General features: G+C 41.6%; 1 protein-coding gene across 2 annotated transcripts in view; it reads right to left on the reverse strand.

Moving 5' to 3' along the window:
* The window catches only part of LGR4 (leucine rich repeat containing G protein-coupled receptor 4), a 96325-nt gene that overhangs the window by 18939 nt on the left and 58151 nt on the right, over positions 1-19235 (reverse strand). For both annotated transcript variants that reach the window (XM_061201530.1, XM_061201528.1), the window contains exons 3-4: positions 9149-9220; positions 7829-7900 (exon numbers count right to left, since the gene is read on the reverse strand). In XM_061201530.1, coding sequence (XP_061057513.1) covers positions 7829-7900; positions 9149-9220 — 144 coding nt within the window. The remainder of the gene's footprint in view (positions 1-7828; positions 7901-9148; positions 9221-19235) is intronic.

The raw sequence follows: 19235 nt of genomic DNA on the forward strand, positions 1-19235 counted from the left end.
AAAATATAAGTGTTGGGTTTCCTTGGTGGTGCAGTGGTTGAGAATCTGCCTGCCAATGCAGGGGACACGGGTTCGAGCCCTGGTCTGGGAAGATCCCACATGCCGCGGAGCAACTAGGCCCGTGAGCCACAGCTACTGAGCCTGCGGGTCTGGAGCCTGTGCTCCGCAACAAGAGAGGCCGCGATAGTGAGAGGCCCGCGCACCGCGATGAAGAGTGGCCCCCGCTTACCACAACTAGAGAAAGCCCTCGCACAGAAATGAAGACCCAACACAGCCAATAAATAAATAAATAATTTTAAAAAAAACTTAAAAAAAAAAAATATATAAGTGTCACGTACTGGCAAAGCAACCCTCTCCTCTTCTGTTAGGCTTAAGTACATTTGAAAAATTAGTTTGTCAAAATTAACAGACATTAAGAAAAGGGCAAACTGTCCCGAGGAAAAAATTAAACAGCTCCTCTGATCAACGTTATTGTGGCTTTAGAGTTTCTTCAATTTTCCCCAAAATTCTGGAATTAAGGACACCTTACTAATAGGATTACCCATACTTAAAAATTAAATCCCCATCTGAAAATCTGAGAAACCAAGTCCTAAATGTTAGTGTTGACACAACCAGGCGTAATTGTTGGAATAACTGCTTTTCGCCAAAATGACAAGTTAGTATTAATATTATGAGGAACCGTATGCACCAGGCAAATCACAACTTTCTTCGCAAATACCTTGTTGATATAACCTCACTATTTAAATCCATATCTCACAGGCTTGGATCTCTTGGTGAACATTAGGGAACACTAGAAAACAGCTGCAAGGTCAAAACGGCAGCCCATTTTTTTAAAGAAATCAACTTTGGCAGCTTTCAAGTTCAGGAAATTCTGACTTCAGAGTGGTTTTCGTGCCTCCTGTTTCCCTGTGCTGCTCCAGCTTCGGATCCTGCCATAAGTGTCCCTTTCCCCTCCACGCAAGTGCTGAGCCGCCGCTCCCAACTGACTGCCCCAGCCCCAAATGCAGTCTCCTTTCCAGAGGCAGATTGGCCGAGGTCAAAGACCCTTGGTCCCGGTAAGGATCTGATGGAAGCCTTCTGTTTGATAGTCAGGATAACTTGAAGAGCACTAAAAAGTGGGGAGATTCAGAAACTGAGCAGCTGCCTTAAGAATCCACTTAGAAACAAACAGTTTTAGGTTTGTTTATTCCTTGTACTTTCTAGAACCTACCTACCGCTGAGAAGAGATAGGCATCCTTTATATAACAGACTGGCAAAGTACTGGCTACAGAGCTGCTTAGCAGATTTTCTTTAACGAGTAGATGGCAGTGTGTTCAAGCACACACACACATACACACATACACATGCACACGCTTCACAGCCTCAAGGAACTTCTACTTAGGGAGAGAGAGACATTTTGTTGGGGTGGAGGGAGTTAAGGACATTTATTTCACATTCACACATCTGGACATTTTCTATAAATAATGTGGAGCTGAAATATAATCATAACAATTAACCATATAATGTAACTAAATCATGCAATTAAATTCTACACGTAGCTAATCTATCTGCAATTCATTCAACACATGTAAACTGAGCATCTTGTTAGGCACAAAAGGTAAAAATGGTGAACACGACAGGAATGAGGAGACTGACCCACATTCTAGTGAGGACGGACCCACAATATAATTAACAGACTGAAAAACGATTGCAGAGCGCTTAAAAATTGCTATGAAGTAAATAAACAGGGTACTGAGATCAGGATTAGCAGGGGCTGAGGCGGAGGGTAGCTTCTTACAATGTATTGGTCAGGAAAAGCATCTCTAAGAAGGTGCCATTAAACTGAGATCCAGAGCAAGTGGCAAAGGAAGCTGGGCAAGGAGTGTTTGAGGCAACGGAAACAGTGAGGGCAGAGACTCAGTAGCAGAAACCAACTGGGTGTGGTCCCAGCAACTCCCAGAAGGTCCGAGTGACTAGAACACAGGAGGAAGAGAGTGGAGGGTCCAGGGAGACACAGATGTGGATGCAAATGGGGGCCAGATGACGCAGAGCCCCATTAGGCCAGGTGAGGATTTAGATTGTATTTTAAGCACAAATTGAAATCCCTCCCAGTTTCTCAGTGTCACAACAGTTTAAAAGTTTAAATTGCTCATGTTATAAGAATGAGGATAATGTTCATTCACACTCAAGAAAATAATGAGCAGTGCTCCCCACACATACACACACACAACACTCCACTGACATTAAGTCCTCTCTATATGTGTTTCATTAAGATGTACATCCAGTATAAGGTAAATAAGTACTAGGGATGTAATGCACAACATGATAGATATAATTAACACTGCTGAATGTTATATATAAATGCTGTTAAGAGAATAAATCCTGAGCTCTCATCAAAAGGAAAATAAAAATTTTTTTTCTATTTCTTTAAGTATCTGTATGAGATGATGTATTTTCACTAAGTTTATTGTGGTAATTATTTCATGATGTACGTAAGTCAAATAATTATGCTGTACACCTTAAACTTATACAGTACTATATGTCAATCATATTTCAATAAAACGGGAAGAAAAAAAAGATGTGGCAAAAAACTATAATAAGAAAAGTTGTCTAGGGCTTCCCTGGTGGCACAGTGGTTGAGAATCTGCCTGCCAATGCAGGGGACACGGGTTCGAGCCCTGGTCTGGGAAGATCCCACATGCCGCGGAGCAACTAGGCCCGTGAGCCACAACTACTGAGCCTGCGCGTCTGGAGCCTGTGCTCCGCAGCAAGAGAGGCCGCGATAGTGAGAGGCCCGCGCACCGCGATGAAGAGTGGCCCCCGCTCGCCGCAACTAGAGAAAGCCCTCGCACAGAAACGAAGACCCAACACAGCCATAAATAAATTAATTAATTAATTAATTAATTTTAAAAAAGAATCATGAAAATTTATCAGATTGTATTTCCTGTCAACAGGATGAACACAGTTTAAAAAAAAAGAAAGAAAAGTTGTCTAGACTTTTTAAAAAAATTTATTTATCTATCTATCTATCTATCTATCTTGGTTGTGTTGGGTCTTCGTTGCTGCGCACAGGCTTTCTCTAGTTGCAGCGAGCAGGGGCTACTCTGCGTTGTGGGGCACAGGCTTCTCATTGCGGTGGTTTCTCTTGCTGCAGAGCCCGGGCTCTAGGCACGCGGCCTTCAGTAGTTGTGGCACGTGGGCTCAGTAGTTGTGGCTCACGGGCTCTAGAGCGCAGGCTCAGTAGTTGCGGCGCATGGGCTCAGTTGCTCTGTGGCATGTGGGATGCTCCCGGACCAGGGATCAAACCCACGTCCCCTGCATTGGCAGGCGGACTTTTAACCACTGTGCCACCAGGGAAGTCCCTTCTAGACCTTTTTAACATAAGTCCAGTATTATATACACCATGTAGGCTCCTGCAGAATTCTGTGCTACACCCCACCAAAGAAAAGGGGTGGTCTTAACTTAGCAAGATAACCAGGTGAGTTCTGAGCTAAGATAGTAATGAAACTACCTTCTATGCAACATAATAATACAACAATAAATGCACAGACGCAATATCCTCTGTTAAAAATTTCCCCAAATTGTAAAGTCAGCCATACGTAAGAGATCAAAAGGAAGAAATCTGGGAAAATGGAACCCTTAAATAAAAAGTTAATGAGAAAAAGGATTTGTGGTGACTCAAATGGTTAATCCTTACGCCTCAATCCACATGTGGGTGTTGGTGGCACACCCATAAATGTAATGAGTTTGCACTTACACTGAGATCAATGTTTCACAGAGAAATGGTCTTAGAAAGCGTGGCTTTGTACCAAGGACCTACACTATTAAAATTCATCCTAACTAACAGACCAAAAAGAAAAATACTGTAACTGATTCTTTCAATACGGGCAGTAAATGGCATTAGATATCTCACAATGTGAAGAGATTATGTGGCTTAAGTTATTTTACCATTTCAACTTCGTTTGGCAAGAGATAACTATTACTTTATTTAAGTGCACTTGAGTTGTTAAACAGTTAACAATGTATTAACTAAATTCCCTTACTATTTTTGTCTTTAAAATGTGCTTCTTTTCCCTATTCTCAAAAGCCTGTTTTATATCTTACTGAGACTCACATACTTTTTTCTCTTGCCGTAAGTGAAATTACAATAACAATTTTAAATGCAGCTATTTACTGATGAATGTCTATGTTATCATAAACACTTGTTCTGTGTAATCGAAAGCTCTCCCTTTTTCTCTCTACTCCTCACTTACCAATAATGTAGACATGATAGTATTATATTCTGTTACCAGTTTCAAATTCAAAATACTTAAATTCTGTTACGGTAGAAAACCTAGGAAATTTAGTCTTTGAAATCCTTTAATAGTCAATATAAGTGTGAACAACTATAAAGAAAAAAATTCTAGTGGAGCAAATTCGGACATGTCATTTTAATATCCTGCTCAGGCAACGCTTTAGCCATTTTCATGGCTTCGTGGAAGGTTGTTAGGTTAGCTTTTTATTAATATCTACAATTCACTTTCAGATTTTATAGCCATCGTCACCCACTTGCAGCAAACCACTTCTGGTCAATTTCAAGCCCTAATGAACTTTGCTCCTTCTGAGCACTATTTCAAAACCACAAGGAAATCTTTCATGTAATTCAGGTCTGAAGATCAGATTTGCAAACTGACTCAAGTGTTGATAACACTGTTTTACACCAGGACAGAATTTCAATTGTATCTAACTTGACCACTGCACCCACTATGCTAACAAACCCATGAACATTTCCTTCTTAAATAAAACAGGCCTGGCACATAGCTCCCTATATTTCTGATACATATAAAAAAATCCCAATGCCTTTATTAAAAAAGTAGTGTGACTCCTCTCCTTACCCCTACCTCCCTCCCATCCCAATTTGGGAGATAATTTAAACAATGCACTGTACTTAGTGAGTGACGAGCACAGTATGCTTGTTTAAAACGTTATTTTAGAGGAAGATACCTATGACTTTTGTGAAAATACTTTATTTTTTTTAACTTTTTATTTTATATTGGAGTATAGTTGATTAACACTGTTGTGTTAGTTTCAGGTGTACAGCAAAGTGATTCAGTTATACATATACATGTATCTATTCTTTTTCAAATTTTTTTCCCATCTAAATGATCAGAAATACCATGTGCACTTTAGAGTACTTATGGACCACAAATTAGAAAAAAATCTATTTGTATATTTTCTTGGTAATTTTTCTAATGTTCAAAGATTTTAGCCTTCTCTTTTTCAGCCTTCCAACTAGACAAAATGATTGAGTATTTTGATCATTAAGTCTTGGGAAATAAGAACAATCCTGTATGAAGGTTTTGAAGGAAAACAAATTCTGAAGAAGCAAAAGAAAAAGAGAACTATTTAAAATGTCTAATGAATTCAGATCCAAGGGAGGTAAGATGGCTCCTTCTGTGTACATCCGTCCAAGGTTAGAAATGGTGCAGAGGCAGCAAAATCACGGAACTCATTCCAACCTATTCCCTGAAATAGTCTATTTGGAATCCTATTCAATTAGTGATGGCAAATAATGAATCCTTATGTTCCATAACTCGGCATTTGGTGAAATGAGCTACTTTACAAATATCTACCTTAAATTAAACTTATATTGAAACCAGAACTTAAATGGCCAATATCCCAGATACTCCTTTTTATGATAGTAGATACACTTTAAAGTTTAACCTTTACAGCATATGCTATGCTTTATTAGTACATATTTTCATATTACTGCCCATTAACTACCAGACTATCTAATCTAAAATCAAAGGTAATCTATAATTTACAATTTCCAGTGATGTGCTTTTGGAGCAGTTATAAATGGTTTTATATCAGCGAGTGGAAGGGACAAGCCCATCAGTCACTTTCACCTATGTCTTCTCTAGCTCATGTGCATCTCTACAAATGCTCACCTTTACAGTTATTTCAAAGGGCAATAAAAAAAAATTTATGGGACAGATTAGTACACAAATATGTGATGTGGTTATACCCTAATTTTATAATTAAAATTATAAACACCTAAGTGTGATAACTATTACAGTTTTTCATTCAGTGATTCTCAGAACTTCTGTATCCATGAGGATGATCTGGGGAAATTTTTTAAAATACAGCTTCTTGGACCCTACCTTTAAAGAGACAGTATCATGACTCCTAGGGTATGGCCTAAGAATCTGCATTCTAGCAATATCCCCCTAGTGATTTTGTTGAGGGCGGGCCAAGTGCCACACTTTGAGAAACTAGGCCCTAGTCCCACTGTATTTAGTGTTAGGACATGAACTGAGGCAATGCAAATTTGTGTTCATCACTGTAGTAGAATAAGAAACTAATGAAATTGCTTGTTTTAAAGACTACTTTTTCATTACTTTCAGATGATTCCTTCACCTAGTGAGGCAAATTGGGTAATCTAGTAATCAAAAGAAAGAACAGATAAAACAGTCATCATTATTAATATTAATAGATTCTACAAATGTTTATTGAGCACTTACTACATGTCAGATATTGTTAAAAGTGCTTTTCATGCATTAAAGTACATGGTAGGTAATAAGCAAACTACTGCACAGAGAATTTTAAATAACGTGCCCCAAACCAGCTAACAGCTAACAAGGGGCAGAGTGGGGATGCAAAACCAGACAGGCCTGTTTCAGAATTCTAATTAATCTGAATTTATCTGAACTTCTTTTGAGAGCAACGTAAACATTCTGACAGATAAATATGCAAAGGGCTTCTCTTAATCTTGGCGAAAGATTACAATAACCACATGCTTCAGTTCAGTGCTTCTCAACCTTTTCTAATACCGAGCCCCTGAAGACAGAGAAGCTGGATCTTCTAACCCAGGGATGGGGAGACCTGACAACACTAGTCCACAACACGCAGTCTAGTCATGAACAAATACCTGTTTATTTAACATAAAAATGGTTGTTTCTTTAGAATCTTCTGTGGGTTTGCATGGTTCCTGTGATACTACTGCTGCTTACCTGACCCCCCCACTCTAGGGGGAAGCAGGGTGTGCATAGCTAAACCATGGAGGCAATGACCCCCGTTCTCCAGGTTCATATACATATTAATACATACATACGTTTATATGGGAAAGAATTCAAACAAGAATAAAGTGAAGTGCTATGCGAAAAAGCTTTTGAAAATAGTGGCTAAACATGGTAAAAACCAAGAGCTGAAATCTTTTTTGTAATTTAAGTATAGTTGATTTACAATGTTGTGTTAGTTTCTGGTGTACAACAAAGTGATTCAGTTTTACATATATATATATATATATATATATATATATTTCATATTCTTTTCCATTATGGTTTATTATAGGATACTGAACATAGTTCCCTGTGCTATACAGTAGGACCTTGCTGTTTAAGAGCTGAAATTTTGAACATTCCACATCAAACCAAACTTTCCTCAAAAAAAAAACCTGAGAAAAAGACAGCACAGGCGATTAAGTCACCACCCCTGGTGAGTGTTCAACATCCAAAGATGAGGATCCATAATTAATTTGTTCTGATGTTCATTACCACCTGAAACAGAAACCTCTCTGTGGCTGTTTCTTGAGCGTCATGGCACAAGACTCTAGAACTTCTGTACACACATAACTCTGATTCCAAAGAGGGTGTAATCACCTGCTACATGCAAGCTTGTAGCTTTCTCCCAGCCTTGGAGACAGGATATTTCAATGGACATTTCAGTAACAGCAACTAGCCATCCCCATTTTTATCCCAGATGAGAGGATACATCTCTTCTTTCCCTAGGATTCCAGTTCTTTACCTATTTAGTAGCCAGAGTGGTCTCCTAATGATTCAAGAATGCAGAAAACCAAAAAGTTACTTACAAAGACTGCAAAGCACTCAGTCCTCGAATGGCTTTACTGGGTACTGTTTTCAACTGGTTGTTCTGGAGAGTTCTGGAAGGAAATTTTTGGTTAGTGAATAAGAAGCAATTATGACCACTTTTTCTTAGAAGAATTTAGAACCATTTCTTTCCAAAAAAAGCTTTCCAATAGCAAAAAAAGGAGGAGGAGTCGAGGTGGAAAGCACCCAAGATAAGAGAGTTGCCACAGAGCAAGAGGCATTTGTCGTAAAGGCAGAAATGAAACCCAGGCCCCTGTCCCAAGCCATCTCCTAACACAGACCTGCTGAGTCAGCCAGGATTGTTTCATTCTCAGGAATTAAGGCACCCTAATTAATATTCATCACCCAAGGTACCATTAGTGTTAACTGGGAGGTATAACAAGTTAACTGGGAGGTACAGCAAGCAAACCCACTAGAAACCCTAATGCCTTTCCAAATTGAAATAAAGCACAGCCCAGAAACATGCACATTAGAGAAAGACAATTTTGTCAAGAGGACAGCAGACCCTGAGCTCTTAGAGGGCAGTGGCCACGTCCCCAGTGAACGCAGGGGCCAGGGCAGAAATAAAGTTTTAATTATCTAATACTCTCCGACCTGGAGAATGGAGGTACAGATCAGTAATGAAGTCTTTACTAGTTTTGCCTAATGTCCTTCCTGGTCATATTAATAAAATGACTGCCTGACAAGAATCATCACCACCGAATGGAATGGAAAAGGGCCCGTCTAACTCACTGAACCAGAGAGGTCTAGTGACTTACAGATGGTCATCCAGCAAGGCAGTGGCAAGGTGGGGCCGGCAGTCAGTTCACCGGCTCCCCAATGTGCCAGTTCCTCACCACTGCCAGGAATTTATTTCCTGATCTCTCGCAGGCCCTGTAAATCATAGGCATCTCAATTCCCTTTAGCTCTAAAATGATTTTACATTTGGAGCTCTTGTAAGCCTTTTTCCCTTTAGGGTCAGCTCATGCAAAGTTCTTATAGCTATAAACGAGGTAGAAACAAAACCTTACCAGTGAAGTTTAAATATGATTTTGATTCAATGCATTAGCCACACAAAAAGCCTAACATTCAACTGTAATGCACCAGAGGTCAGAGCCCCTGTTATTTAGACGTTAACTTTTGTTATCTAGACCCAAGGTTGCCTAAATCAGCCTCTAGCCTCCCACACTACCCATTGGCCGCTCCTTAAATCTTTTAATCCTGAACTAAAAGAAACTGTGCTTAACCTAGCTCCGAGCATGTTGACTACGCAGAAAGAAAATACACAGCCAGCTGTGAAACTCTAAAATTGCATTACTTACAGAACTTTGAGCTCTTTCAACCCCGACAAGGCCTTTGGGTGGATAAAAGAAAGGTCGTTGCCAGCCAGTCGTCTAGGAGAAAAAAAAAGTAGCAAGAGAAAAATAGTAATTCAGACTCTTAAAATTCATAACTCACAATAACCCAATCTGCTATTGAAGCTCTACATTAAACATCTCTCTAGTCTATCCGACATTAAACATGGACTTAAACCTCTGCTTAAGCGATCCCAAGGTTCTTCCAATGAGATAAATGCCTCTAGAATTTTTTTTTTAACTTCAATACAATAATTTAAACAGGCACATTTTTATTCTGGTGAGGTCAAGCAAGCCAAAACATATTAGACCAAATTAAGTTTGCTATTCATGGTCACTCTCTGCCGCTTGCGGTGTTTTCCAAGTGCCTCATAAATACAGAGCACTGGGCAGCAGGCAGGAGTTTTATACAGATCAGAGCACACCAGTCTGTCAAGGAGGAATGAATGCCTTCGGGAGACAAGGAGAGCCTGTTATCTCTCCATAACCAAGGGCAGCATATTCCATGCAAAAGAGAGGCAAAAAGTGAAAGTCACTATAAGCATAACTTTCCAAACAAAGGCATGTTTTTTTTTAAAGATAAATGTTTTCCTAAAGAAATTTCAAAGTGACAAATTTAAGTGCGAGTAAGAGTGGAGTAAGAAAACGATAAGAAGTCCTTGGGTCCTTTTGTAAGAAAGGAGCACGCAATTCATCCTGAGCCCCACTTTTTCTCCCATTTTCCCAAACACTGAGACATGGGAGGAAAAGTTGGACAGAGAACTTTAGGGAGAAGAAGCAGGAAGCAGGACAGCAACTCATATAAGTGACTTGTAAACAGGTGAACGGGAGGCAGGTTTTCAAGTACAGTTGACCCTTGAACAACAGCGGGTTTGAGCGGCGTGGGTTCACATCCACGCAGATCTTTTCCAATAGTAAATACTGTACCACACAGTCCGAGGTTGGCGGAATCCGTGGGTGTGGAAGAACCTTGGATAACGGGTGGGAGTGGGGGTGATGATACATTATCAGTGGATTAACCCCCATATTATTCAAGGGTCAACTGTATTGACTTAAAAATGATAGTTGCGTGCCCCGATGATTAAACATAGGACTGTTCCAGCTTCCTGGTTCCATCAGGGGAACTCTCCCAAGCAATGAGATTCTGTATGCGTGATTTTTTTTTTTAATGCTTTCTCCCCATCAGGTCTTAGGATCATAGTCATCAGGTCATATTAATTCCTCCTCGAATGGGTCTAATTTCCATTGTCCTTTCTCTTCTTTCTGTAAGCACCCTGCCCTCCTGAGCCTTATTCAGCAATTCATTCATTCACTAAAAAGTTTCATTCACTGATTAACAAATATGAGCACCTATTCAGCTCCAGGCAGAGGACATCCTCTCCTTAGACTTCAAGTCCCCCCACTTCAATCTGTTCTTCTTAGACACCCTGATTTTAGGGACATAAGGAGGGCTCCTTCACCCTTCCTAAAACTTGAAGTCACAGAGATCTGAAACTCTATTTTTTAGATGCATTATTTTCTCTTGAAGTTTTTGTCCCAGTTAAAATGCAAATAGCCCTGGAAAGGATAATACTTGATCCTTACTAACTAAGCATTAACACAGAAATGTGTACTGAAGATGTGTGTGTGTGTGTGTGTGTGTGTGTGTTGCAGGGAATGGGAAAGTGAAAGAGGACTCAGAAACCAAGAGTGAGCGTGTAGAATTATTTCTTCAATTGCAAGGACAACCATGCTGGATTCTCAGGCAACACTACAGGTTTAACACAGGGTTCATGCCCCTAAACTAAATTCTCCCTAGAAAGCCCTCTCACCGTGCACGACTTTGTTTCTCACAATGCACCCTAGCACCTAAGCTCTAAACTGCATGCCCTTCAAGGGCATCCCTCAACCCAGGCTCACAACAGCTTACTCTGCACCATCAGCCTCATGGTCTTTCACCTCATGGGGTCCACCATATGTAAAATGAGGGACCACAGAAGATGGTGTTAAGACTTTTCAACACTTCTATTTCAAACTATTCCTCCTCAGCAAATCCTCTGGGCTCTAGACTAGCCAGCTTGACCACTATGTCTTTAAGTGCTTCACCTCACAACCTCATCTTCACCCCTTAAATCCCTGACTCCAGTGTGACTTCCCTAGAAAATGTCAGTTCTTACCAACATGCCTTATGTGTGAATTCTTGGAAGGCATAACTAAACAGTCTACCTTCTACTGGCTGTTTCTAGCACATTAGTTTTATAGGCCAAGTACAAAAGCTTCCAAGAACAGAGCATGCATCTCACAATTCTGTCACCACCTACCAGCGTGTCAAACCATTAGTCAGAAACTGCATTCTCAGCATTTCCTCCTTGAAAATAGATAGCATCCTATAGTCTACCTTAGTGCAGGCTTAGTACAAGCCCTCTCGAGGGGCTTTCTACACCCCAGACTCACTAATTACATTCAACTGATAATGCTCATAGCTGTAATGCAGTGTGTAAAAGGTCACATTTTATAAGATCAAATTGGACCATAAGAACTAGAAGGGACAATAGTCTCCTTCCCCACAGGGCAGCAAGGAGTCACATGACTCTGTTATCTGTAAGACCAGCCTCAAGAAGCTCAAGTCCACCAAAAAATGAACACTGTAAACAGACCAAGGCTGTCACAGGATTCTTGTGCTTTCCTCTCTTACTTTTGAATGTCCCCCTATCTATGGGCTTTCCTTGAGGAGTTCAGTCTATTGTACTAGGGCTCATGAAAAGAGGATTTTACAAGGTGGCAAAGGAAGTGGCAAAGCACAGAGCACCTGATTACCTTTACTTGTCAATAGAAAACAGTGTTGAGCCACATTAGCCAAAACATTTACTTCCTTTTCCCAATGAGCTGCCTCTTTATAAGCCTGGGAAAACTAAAGGAGCCTAACTTCCAAAAGCATCCTTTCTTTCTACACTACTTCCAGTTCAGAGAAATGACCAAATGAGCTGTGCACGTGACTTATCCTGAAATCCAGGCCTGCTCTCTGGAGAAGCCAACACTGCTAGGATGCGGGCGGGGGCGGCGATAATGATGAGCCGGGGGGGGGGGGGGGGGGGGGGCCCTCACACCACTCTGATTACTTCGTTCCTTAGGAGAGTAAACAGATCAGGTGGAGCCTTCAGGAATGTATCTACCCATGTTTACCTAGCTCCTGGGTTAATGAATAATAAACACGGCAGCCCGGTAAAGCCTCTGCAGCTTCAGCAATTGCACCCTCCCAAGCCTCTTTATATTTTGCTGATTTTATGACCCAGTACTTCTTACAGTAGACCCTGGGGACGCTTCATGTCCAAAAACTCAGATCCAGGAGAGAGCAAAGTGAATAAAGAACAGGGTTAGGGACAAAGTCCCAAAATCTCTGGGAGAAAAAACCCTACCATGTCATGTGCCCAGAGCAGTTGCAGGCACTGAGCTAGGTGGTTTACATTCTTTTCTTTTAATCATCTCCTGACAGTGGCCTCACTCCTGAGTCCCTGAGAGGTTAGGTGACTTGGCAGAAGTCACACAGCAGGTAAGCAGAGGAGCCAGCTTTCCAGTTCTCGCCTGACTGGCTCCAGCGCTTATCCGCGTCCTTTGGCAACTCGATGCCTCTGGTGTGTCACCAAGAGGCTGGGAAATAATTCCCAGAAGGTGAAACAAAGGGGACCTGGGCAAGTTAATAGCCTGGTTTGAGGAGCAACAGCTCTCACCCAGCAGACCAGTGCTCACAGCAGGGACTACGGCATTAGGAGCTCAGAACTGCAATCATGGAGGAATTTCCCCACAGCCAAAGATGACCAGCGGGAAACAGGGGAAGATGGGATCCCTGGGTGGCTAAGGGTGGCGGGTGGCATGCCCTGAACTCACTCTGACTCTATTTAGGGTACAGAGCAGTCTCCACTGTGCTTTTTTAGCAACTCCCAAAGAAAAAGAGATGGCTGATCCCGAGGAAGAATTTGTCACCCATGGCCCTCTACTAGCAAAGGGGAGCTCCTTCCCCTTCTAGGCCTGCATTTGTCTGCGCTACACCCAACAGTTTTCTCAGCATCTCACTTCATGAGGACCTACTGGCTGGCTCCAGAAAACTTTTTTAATGTGGTAAATAATGATATTTATATCTTTTACTATTCTTCCAATGACTGTGAAGCCCTAAAGAAAAAACTCATTAGGGTGAGAACAGAAGAGTGAAAAGTGGTACCATTTTCTGCCTGCTCAAGGTGGGCGGTCCCAGGCATCACTGCCTACCCCTCTGCGTCCCTTAGCTCTTCAGTCTCCAAAGCCCGTAGGGAGCCTCGTGCAAAGTCTCCATCCATCCACTCTTTTACTCTTTCTCCTGCCACCTGAGTCTAGACCCTCATTTTCTTCTTCCTGGATTATTGCCATGAACCTCCACAAGACTCCTGCCTCAAACCACTTCATTATAATACTGTGAGATCTAAATCTTAAAAAGCACAATTCTGAGCATTTTCCCAAAGGCTTCTTTTCCCCACTGAATTAGCTAGACCTTCAGTATGATCCTCTCTTCCCTTTTCACCTTATTCCCGAATGTTCCTTGCATCCTACGTTTTAGGACACCCTGCTTTCCCACCTCGGACTCTTTGCTCACTCATGGCACTGCCTTCGTCTGAAATACCTCCACTCCAGTCTCTGCCAGCTAAAACCTTATTCATCATCATTGCAAACTGCATGCTACCAACAATGTGGAACTATTATGATATACCCTTTCTTGGATTCCACAGGTTATCTTAGACGCAGCTCTCTCGTCGGGTGCATCTTATTTTGCCTCTGGTTACTATGAACTTGTTGCAACTCCTTCAACTGTATTATAGGTGCCTTATGGGCAATGACTAGGTCATATTCATTTTGGATCCTCTTGTGTGGGACCTTAGATGAAAGAGACACTCAGTATTTGCTGTAATGCCTCAACTAAACCTCAGTATAAGACTCTGGATTCAAAAAAGGTAACACTGCTATTTAAGGTGTGGGGAAAGCTGACTTCGCTTTTCTGCATGTTTTCTCCTCTTGTTTCATTCCTACTCCCCCACTCCCCTCTGCTCTCCTAACGGGACAGAACTACTTGGGCTTGATTTGAAAGTGCTATGGCAACAATTTTCTTTCTTAACCTGTTCTGGTAGTATATTTTCTTAAGGAAGTGGGATGGACCTTGAACATGAGAACACCATCTCCCGGTCAACAGTGTTATCTCAACACACGCTTGGTCGTGCACACAATCACACAGAATTAAAACAAGTCTAGCAGGACTTCAAATGGGGACACAGTCTATCTCAAGGCAACTCCTATTTATTCTGCTTGTTAAAACAGTCCCAGAAGCAGAGATGGAGAGGGTAGAGACAGAGAAAGGGTGGAGGAGAGGGAAACTGATCCATTAGCCTTCCACGCTCCCTTCGGATTTGGAATTGTTCCAGGAAACAGGATACAAGTGGCTCAGCGTATAATGTCTTTATGAGTCTGTTTTGTGTGCATTTTTATTCATAAGGACCATGGATTCACATTAGGGGCTCCTTCTAGGGGAGGCTAGAGTTTTCAATTATATCCTCGATTCTTAATGCATATGCTACATGATATTTTCTATCTGCCATCCCTCCCAGAAGAAGGAAAGCAGGAACAGCGCTGGTTAAATGGACACTGGTCCATGGTCACCTGTGCCAGAGGGTTCCTACCTTCGTGAGATGCGCTGAATAGACTGGGATTTCTTCACTTGGGAAGCAATTTAAAGCAACAAGAGAGGCGAGTGTGAAATAGACAGTATGCCAATTGGTGTCATGTCTCTGAGAAGTGCCTGGATTTAGGTTTCTTCTGGTCTATGACAGAAATGTCCCCGTAGCCATTTGGCTGGAATTCCAGCCAAGAAACAGTGGGGTAAGGACTACACTAGCCACACTGACTAGACGCATGGGCTGGCTAGGGGGAGGGCGGAGGAGGGGTCAGAAGCTTCCAGCAGCTGTTGTGAGGAGCCACGGGGAGAAGCGAGCACAGGGAGGCAAAGCAACTGCAGCAGGAAGGCCCGGGCCCCAGCACGTGCTGCACGCAAGCAATAGAGAGATTTGCTTGTGGCAATTTCTCCGTCCCCTGGTGGAGAGGACCTGGACCACAGGTGACAGAGCCACAGCCTCCCAGCCGCTCACATGCCCACCGCCACTTTGCAGAGGTGGTTACCGGATGGCCTGGCCTTGTGGCAAGTCCTGCCAGAAGAATGACAGTGAGCACCACCCTTCCCTTCTGGGCCCCGTTTATCTACCCCTTGGCCACGGCTTCTCACCTCCCTCACCATTTCTTTCCACACCTACGTGTCCCCACCCCCAAGAGATCCTCATTCAACGCCACGCATACGACCTCTCCCAGATGGGACCCACACACATCCGGGCTGCCCCTCCTGCGGTGCCATTAAATTCTCTCGAGTGGGTGCACCAGCACGGTGCCACGCTCTGGGCCAAGTTCCACAGACGCAACCACCAGCCCTGACTCTGCCTTCAGAGATGGCGCGTCCAGTTCAAAACTGAACTGGGCCAGGAAGGCCACGCACGGGAAAGCGTCCAACAGGAGGTGAGCGACGCTCTCCTATGAAATATAATTTGACATCAGCAGGACCCAAAATGTTTGCAACAGTTTTAAAAGTAAAATTTAAAACAACTGATAATGTGTACCTCTAATAAGTCCTTCATCATCTATTTATTTATATCTTAAGGTCCTACTATGGGCTCAGAACTCTGCTGGGTCCTGTGAAAAATTGAGAACTCAAGAAGTGTACTGTTCCCATTTAGGGATATTTGGTATCAGTACATCTTAACAAAAACTAACATTTGTGTAACCGTTTTCATTGTCATCACCCCACCATGTTGCAGTGGGCCTGCTCCTGTTATTTTGTTTTTTAAACAGATGAGGAAAGTGAGCCTCTGTTTCCTCTGTGCCTTGTCTAAGATCCTACAGCATAGCTAAAGAATGTAAATCTTAGAAATAAAATAAGGTAATCAAAACAAAATAATGGAAACTCTAGAAACAAAACCATGTTGTTTTGTGACTGACTTTCAAAGGACCAAAGGATGTGGCTCTTTTCTTGGTAATGCCGAGGGCCAACCACTGACTAGCATCCTTGACAGGTCTCCTTGGACATTCTTCCCACCAAGGTTAAATAAACTTCATCCGCCACAGTAGAGCAGAGAGTCCTGAATCAACTAACAATGTTTTACCCTATTTCTTCACATACCAGGGAAGAGTTTTATACTTTCATATAACTTTCATGGAAGAATATGTAAAAATTAAATATATTTTTTGAACATGCATGTATTAAGAACCCTTATTATTCCCAAGGTTTTTTAATGTAGTCTTCCTTCGCAGAGAAGGGGAAAATTATTTCATATATATATCATATTACATAGTTCTGTCTAAATGCACAAAAATGAAAGCAGTAATGCTTAACAAAAAATAAGCTTGTCCTTGCTAAAACTCAGTCTACAGGCCATCTAGAACTCTTCCACATACTAAAAGAGCTTTATTCAATTCAAGAAACTTAAGTTCCACCGGCACCCGACTGCCCTTTTGTGTCTCTCACTTCCTCTTAGAGTAAGTAACCCATAGAAGACTTTATTTTATAGGTAAATCAATAAAAACCCCGGCAATAGTTACATTTCCTGAGCAAAGTTTATCCTGACAACCTAGTCATTTATCTTCTGGCACGAAACACATGTAATATCTAGCCATATGAGGAAACATGTTACAGCTTAAAAAAAAAAAAATTACAGCTAACATCAACCAACAAATATTGACCTACTACAAGCCAAACACCATAGGTATGGCAAAGTTAAGTACTGAGTTTTCCCAAGACATTTCTCATTTCTTTTCTTTTAAATAAGGATAATTCATTAAACATAAGACGTCAATGGAATTTAGTTTTTATATAGGCTGATAATAAACTCAAAATAAGAAGAGATCCTTTGTCTTAACCCTTCCCTCAATTTCAAATTCAAAAATGTGGTCACTGTCACCAAAGGTCATGCAGGAAGTGTGTGACAATAAGTGCTGCTCTTAGAGGAAAGTCCATGGAGTTGAATAGACAGGTGCATACTGACACGCTTAGAGCACAGAATAACAAGGCACTCAGTCCAGCATTAAATGGTGAGGGGCAGAGAAAGTGCAAGAGGAATTTGGATAAGGACCAGGGAAGGCTTCTTATGGAAGAAAGGGCTCAAAATAGACTGAATAAAATGGGTAAGATGTGAATTGGATAGAGCGGAACTATGGTACATACTGTTGGTTGCCTACCACATACCCACTCAAGCCTTCCTGGCAGAGCCTGGGTTTATTCAAATATGACTTAGCTCCATGAGTAAATTCTGATTGGTCTTAACCAATCATGCTGAGAAAAGAAATTACATACATATACTAAGAGAAAAGTCGGGAAGTATAAACAACAAAATATTAACCGTGGGTATTGCTCAGTGCAAGACAATAGGTGATTACTTTTCCTCCCTTCTCCTTATCTTTCTATGCATCCAGACTTTAAAAATTGAGTATCCATTAATTTTAGGATCATTTCCTTACAAAGGCAAGTGCATCAATGATACAAATATTTCTAGCAGCTCTAACGTAATCTTTGACGTATACATAAAGTCCAGCAGGGGAAAATGATGAACAAATTCTGAGTTAAAATTCTACTAAAGCATAAAACAATTGTGTTAAATAAGCATGACTTGACTAAGAGTGGACAATACATGAAAGAAATGACTTAGCCTATTTCCTTACTGGAAAATTCAATCATGCCAGTAGAATATTAAAGACATTTTCACTTACTTGTAGTCAGTACTACTTTTAGTCAAAGAACAAATAATTAGCTTTGATTAAAATAGGTAAATGAGCCAGCAAACTGTGGTTTCATTAGCCTCTCTACACTTTCTGAATCCCACCTGAAACACTTTAACAACGAACTGTTGATTCCCCTGCTTGATTTCCCCTAGTTGCTTATGAAACACTAACTTATCAAACCCCAATTCTGAGTATATCACATGTTTCACTGCCTCTACTTCTAAGCTGCTAAGCACTATAGGACAAAGTTACAGAGCCTGTTGGTTCCACTGTAAATTTATATTATCTAGGCTTTAACCTTCCTATTCCTCAGTGATCCTTTGTTCATTTCAGGTTGACCCAAGTAAACAAACATTTCCTACAGTTGTCTACTCACTAGGTTCCAGTGAGCCGTGATAACTATGGTTTCTTTCTCTCAGGCGTGTCCTCCTTCCCCCTTCTGCTTCCTTTGGGGGACTTCTTCTCTATTCCAGGTGGTCCTAGTGAGGATGAGCCCAGGACCCAGGATGGACCATACCAACCCAAACAGAAGAGAGTGACTGGTTCAAGGATAGGCACATGAAGCCAGCCTGGCCAACGAAAGTTCTCCTAGGACTTTTCTGCTGAAAGCAGCAAGGAAGACTTTAGATATTCATCTTGGATCTCAAGATGCAAAGATGTACGTGGGGGCTGCTGAAGGTTATTTCTCCCACTATAGAACAAAGAACAAAGCCAAAACACAAAAGTAGAGACAACTGAAGCTGAGAAATGGAAAGCATGAGAAAACTCTCTCAACTGTGAAACCTCGAGATCCAAGACAATCTGAAGCCAATTCCACCTCTAGACTTCCTAGATCTACATGAAACAATAAATCTTCTATGCCTCAGCTGGGTTTTTGTCTCTTACACCCTGTGGACTCCTGTCAGATACTGGACATATTCCAAACTTTATCTTCTCTCCCCAAACCAGAAACTACCTACTAGCAGACCCCAAATGCCTGCTTCATGATGAACTTCTTTATCCCAAAGTTACTCTCACAACCCTCAGTAGAAATGACTCTTAAAAAAAAACACAACTTAAATTCAAGGCCTTTTCTCATAATCTGGCTGTGGGCACCTTTCTCTAGCATGTCAATGTTGAGCCTTCATTTCTTGTGAAAAACCTCCCCTCCTGCAGCTCCCCGGGCACAGTTCTGCCCTAGTTCTCCTGCTCCTCTGGCACTCGGTCTTCTTCCCACACCCTGATTCAAGTGTTTCCC

This window comes from Eubalaena glacialis, chromosome 10 (assembly GCF_028564815.1).
Source record: "Eubalaena glacialis isolate mEubGla1 chromosome 10, mEubGla1.1.hap2.+ XY, whole genome shotgun sequence".
In the NCBI taxonomy this organism is placed as follows: domain Eukaryota; kingdom Metazoa; phylum Chordata; class Mammalia; order Artiodactyla; family Balaenidae; genus Eubalaena; species Eubalaena glacialis.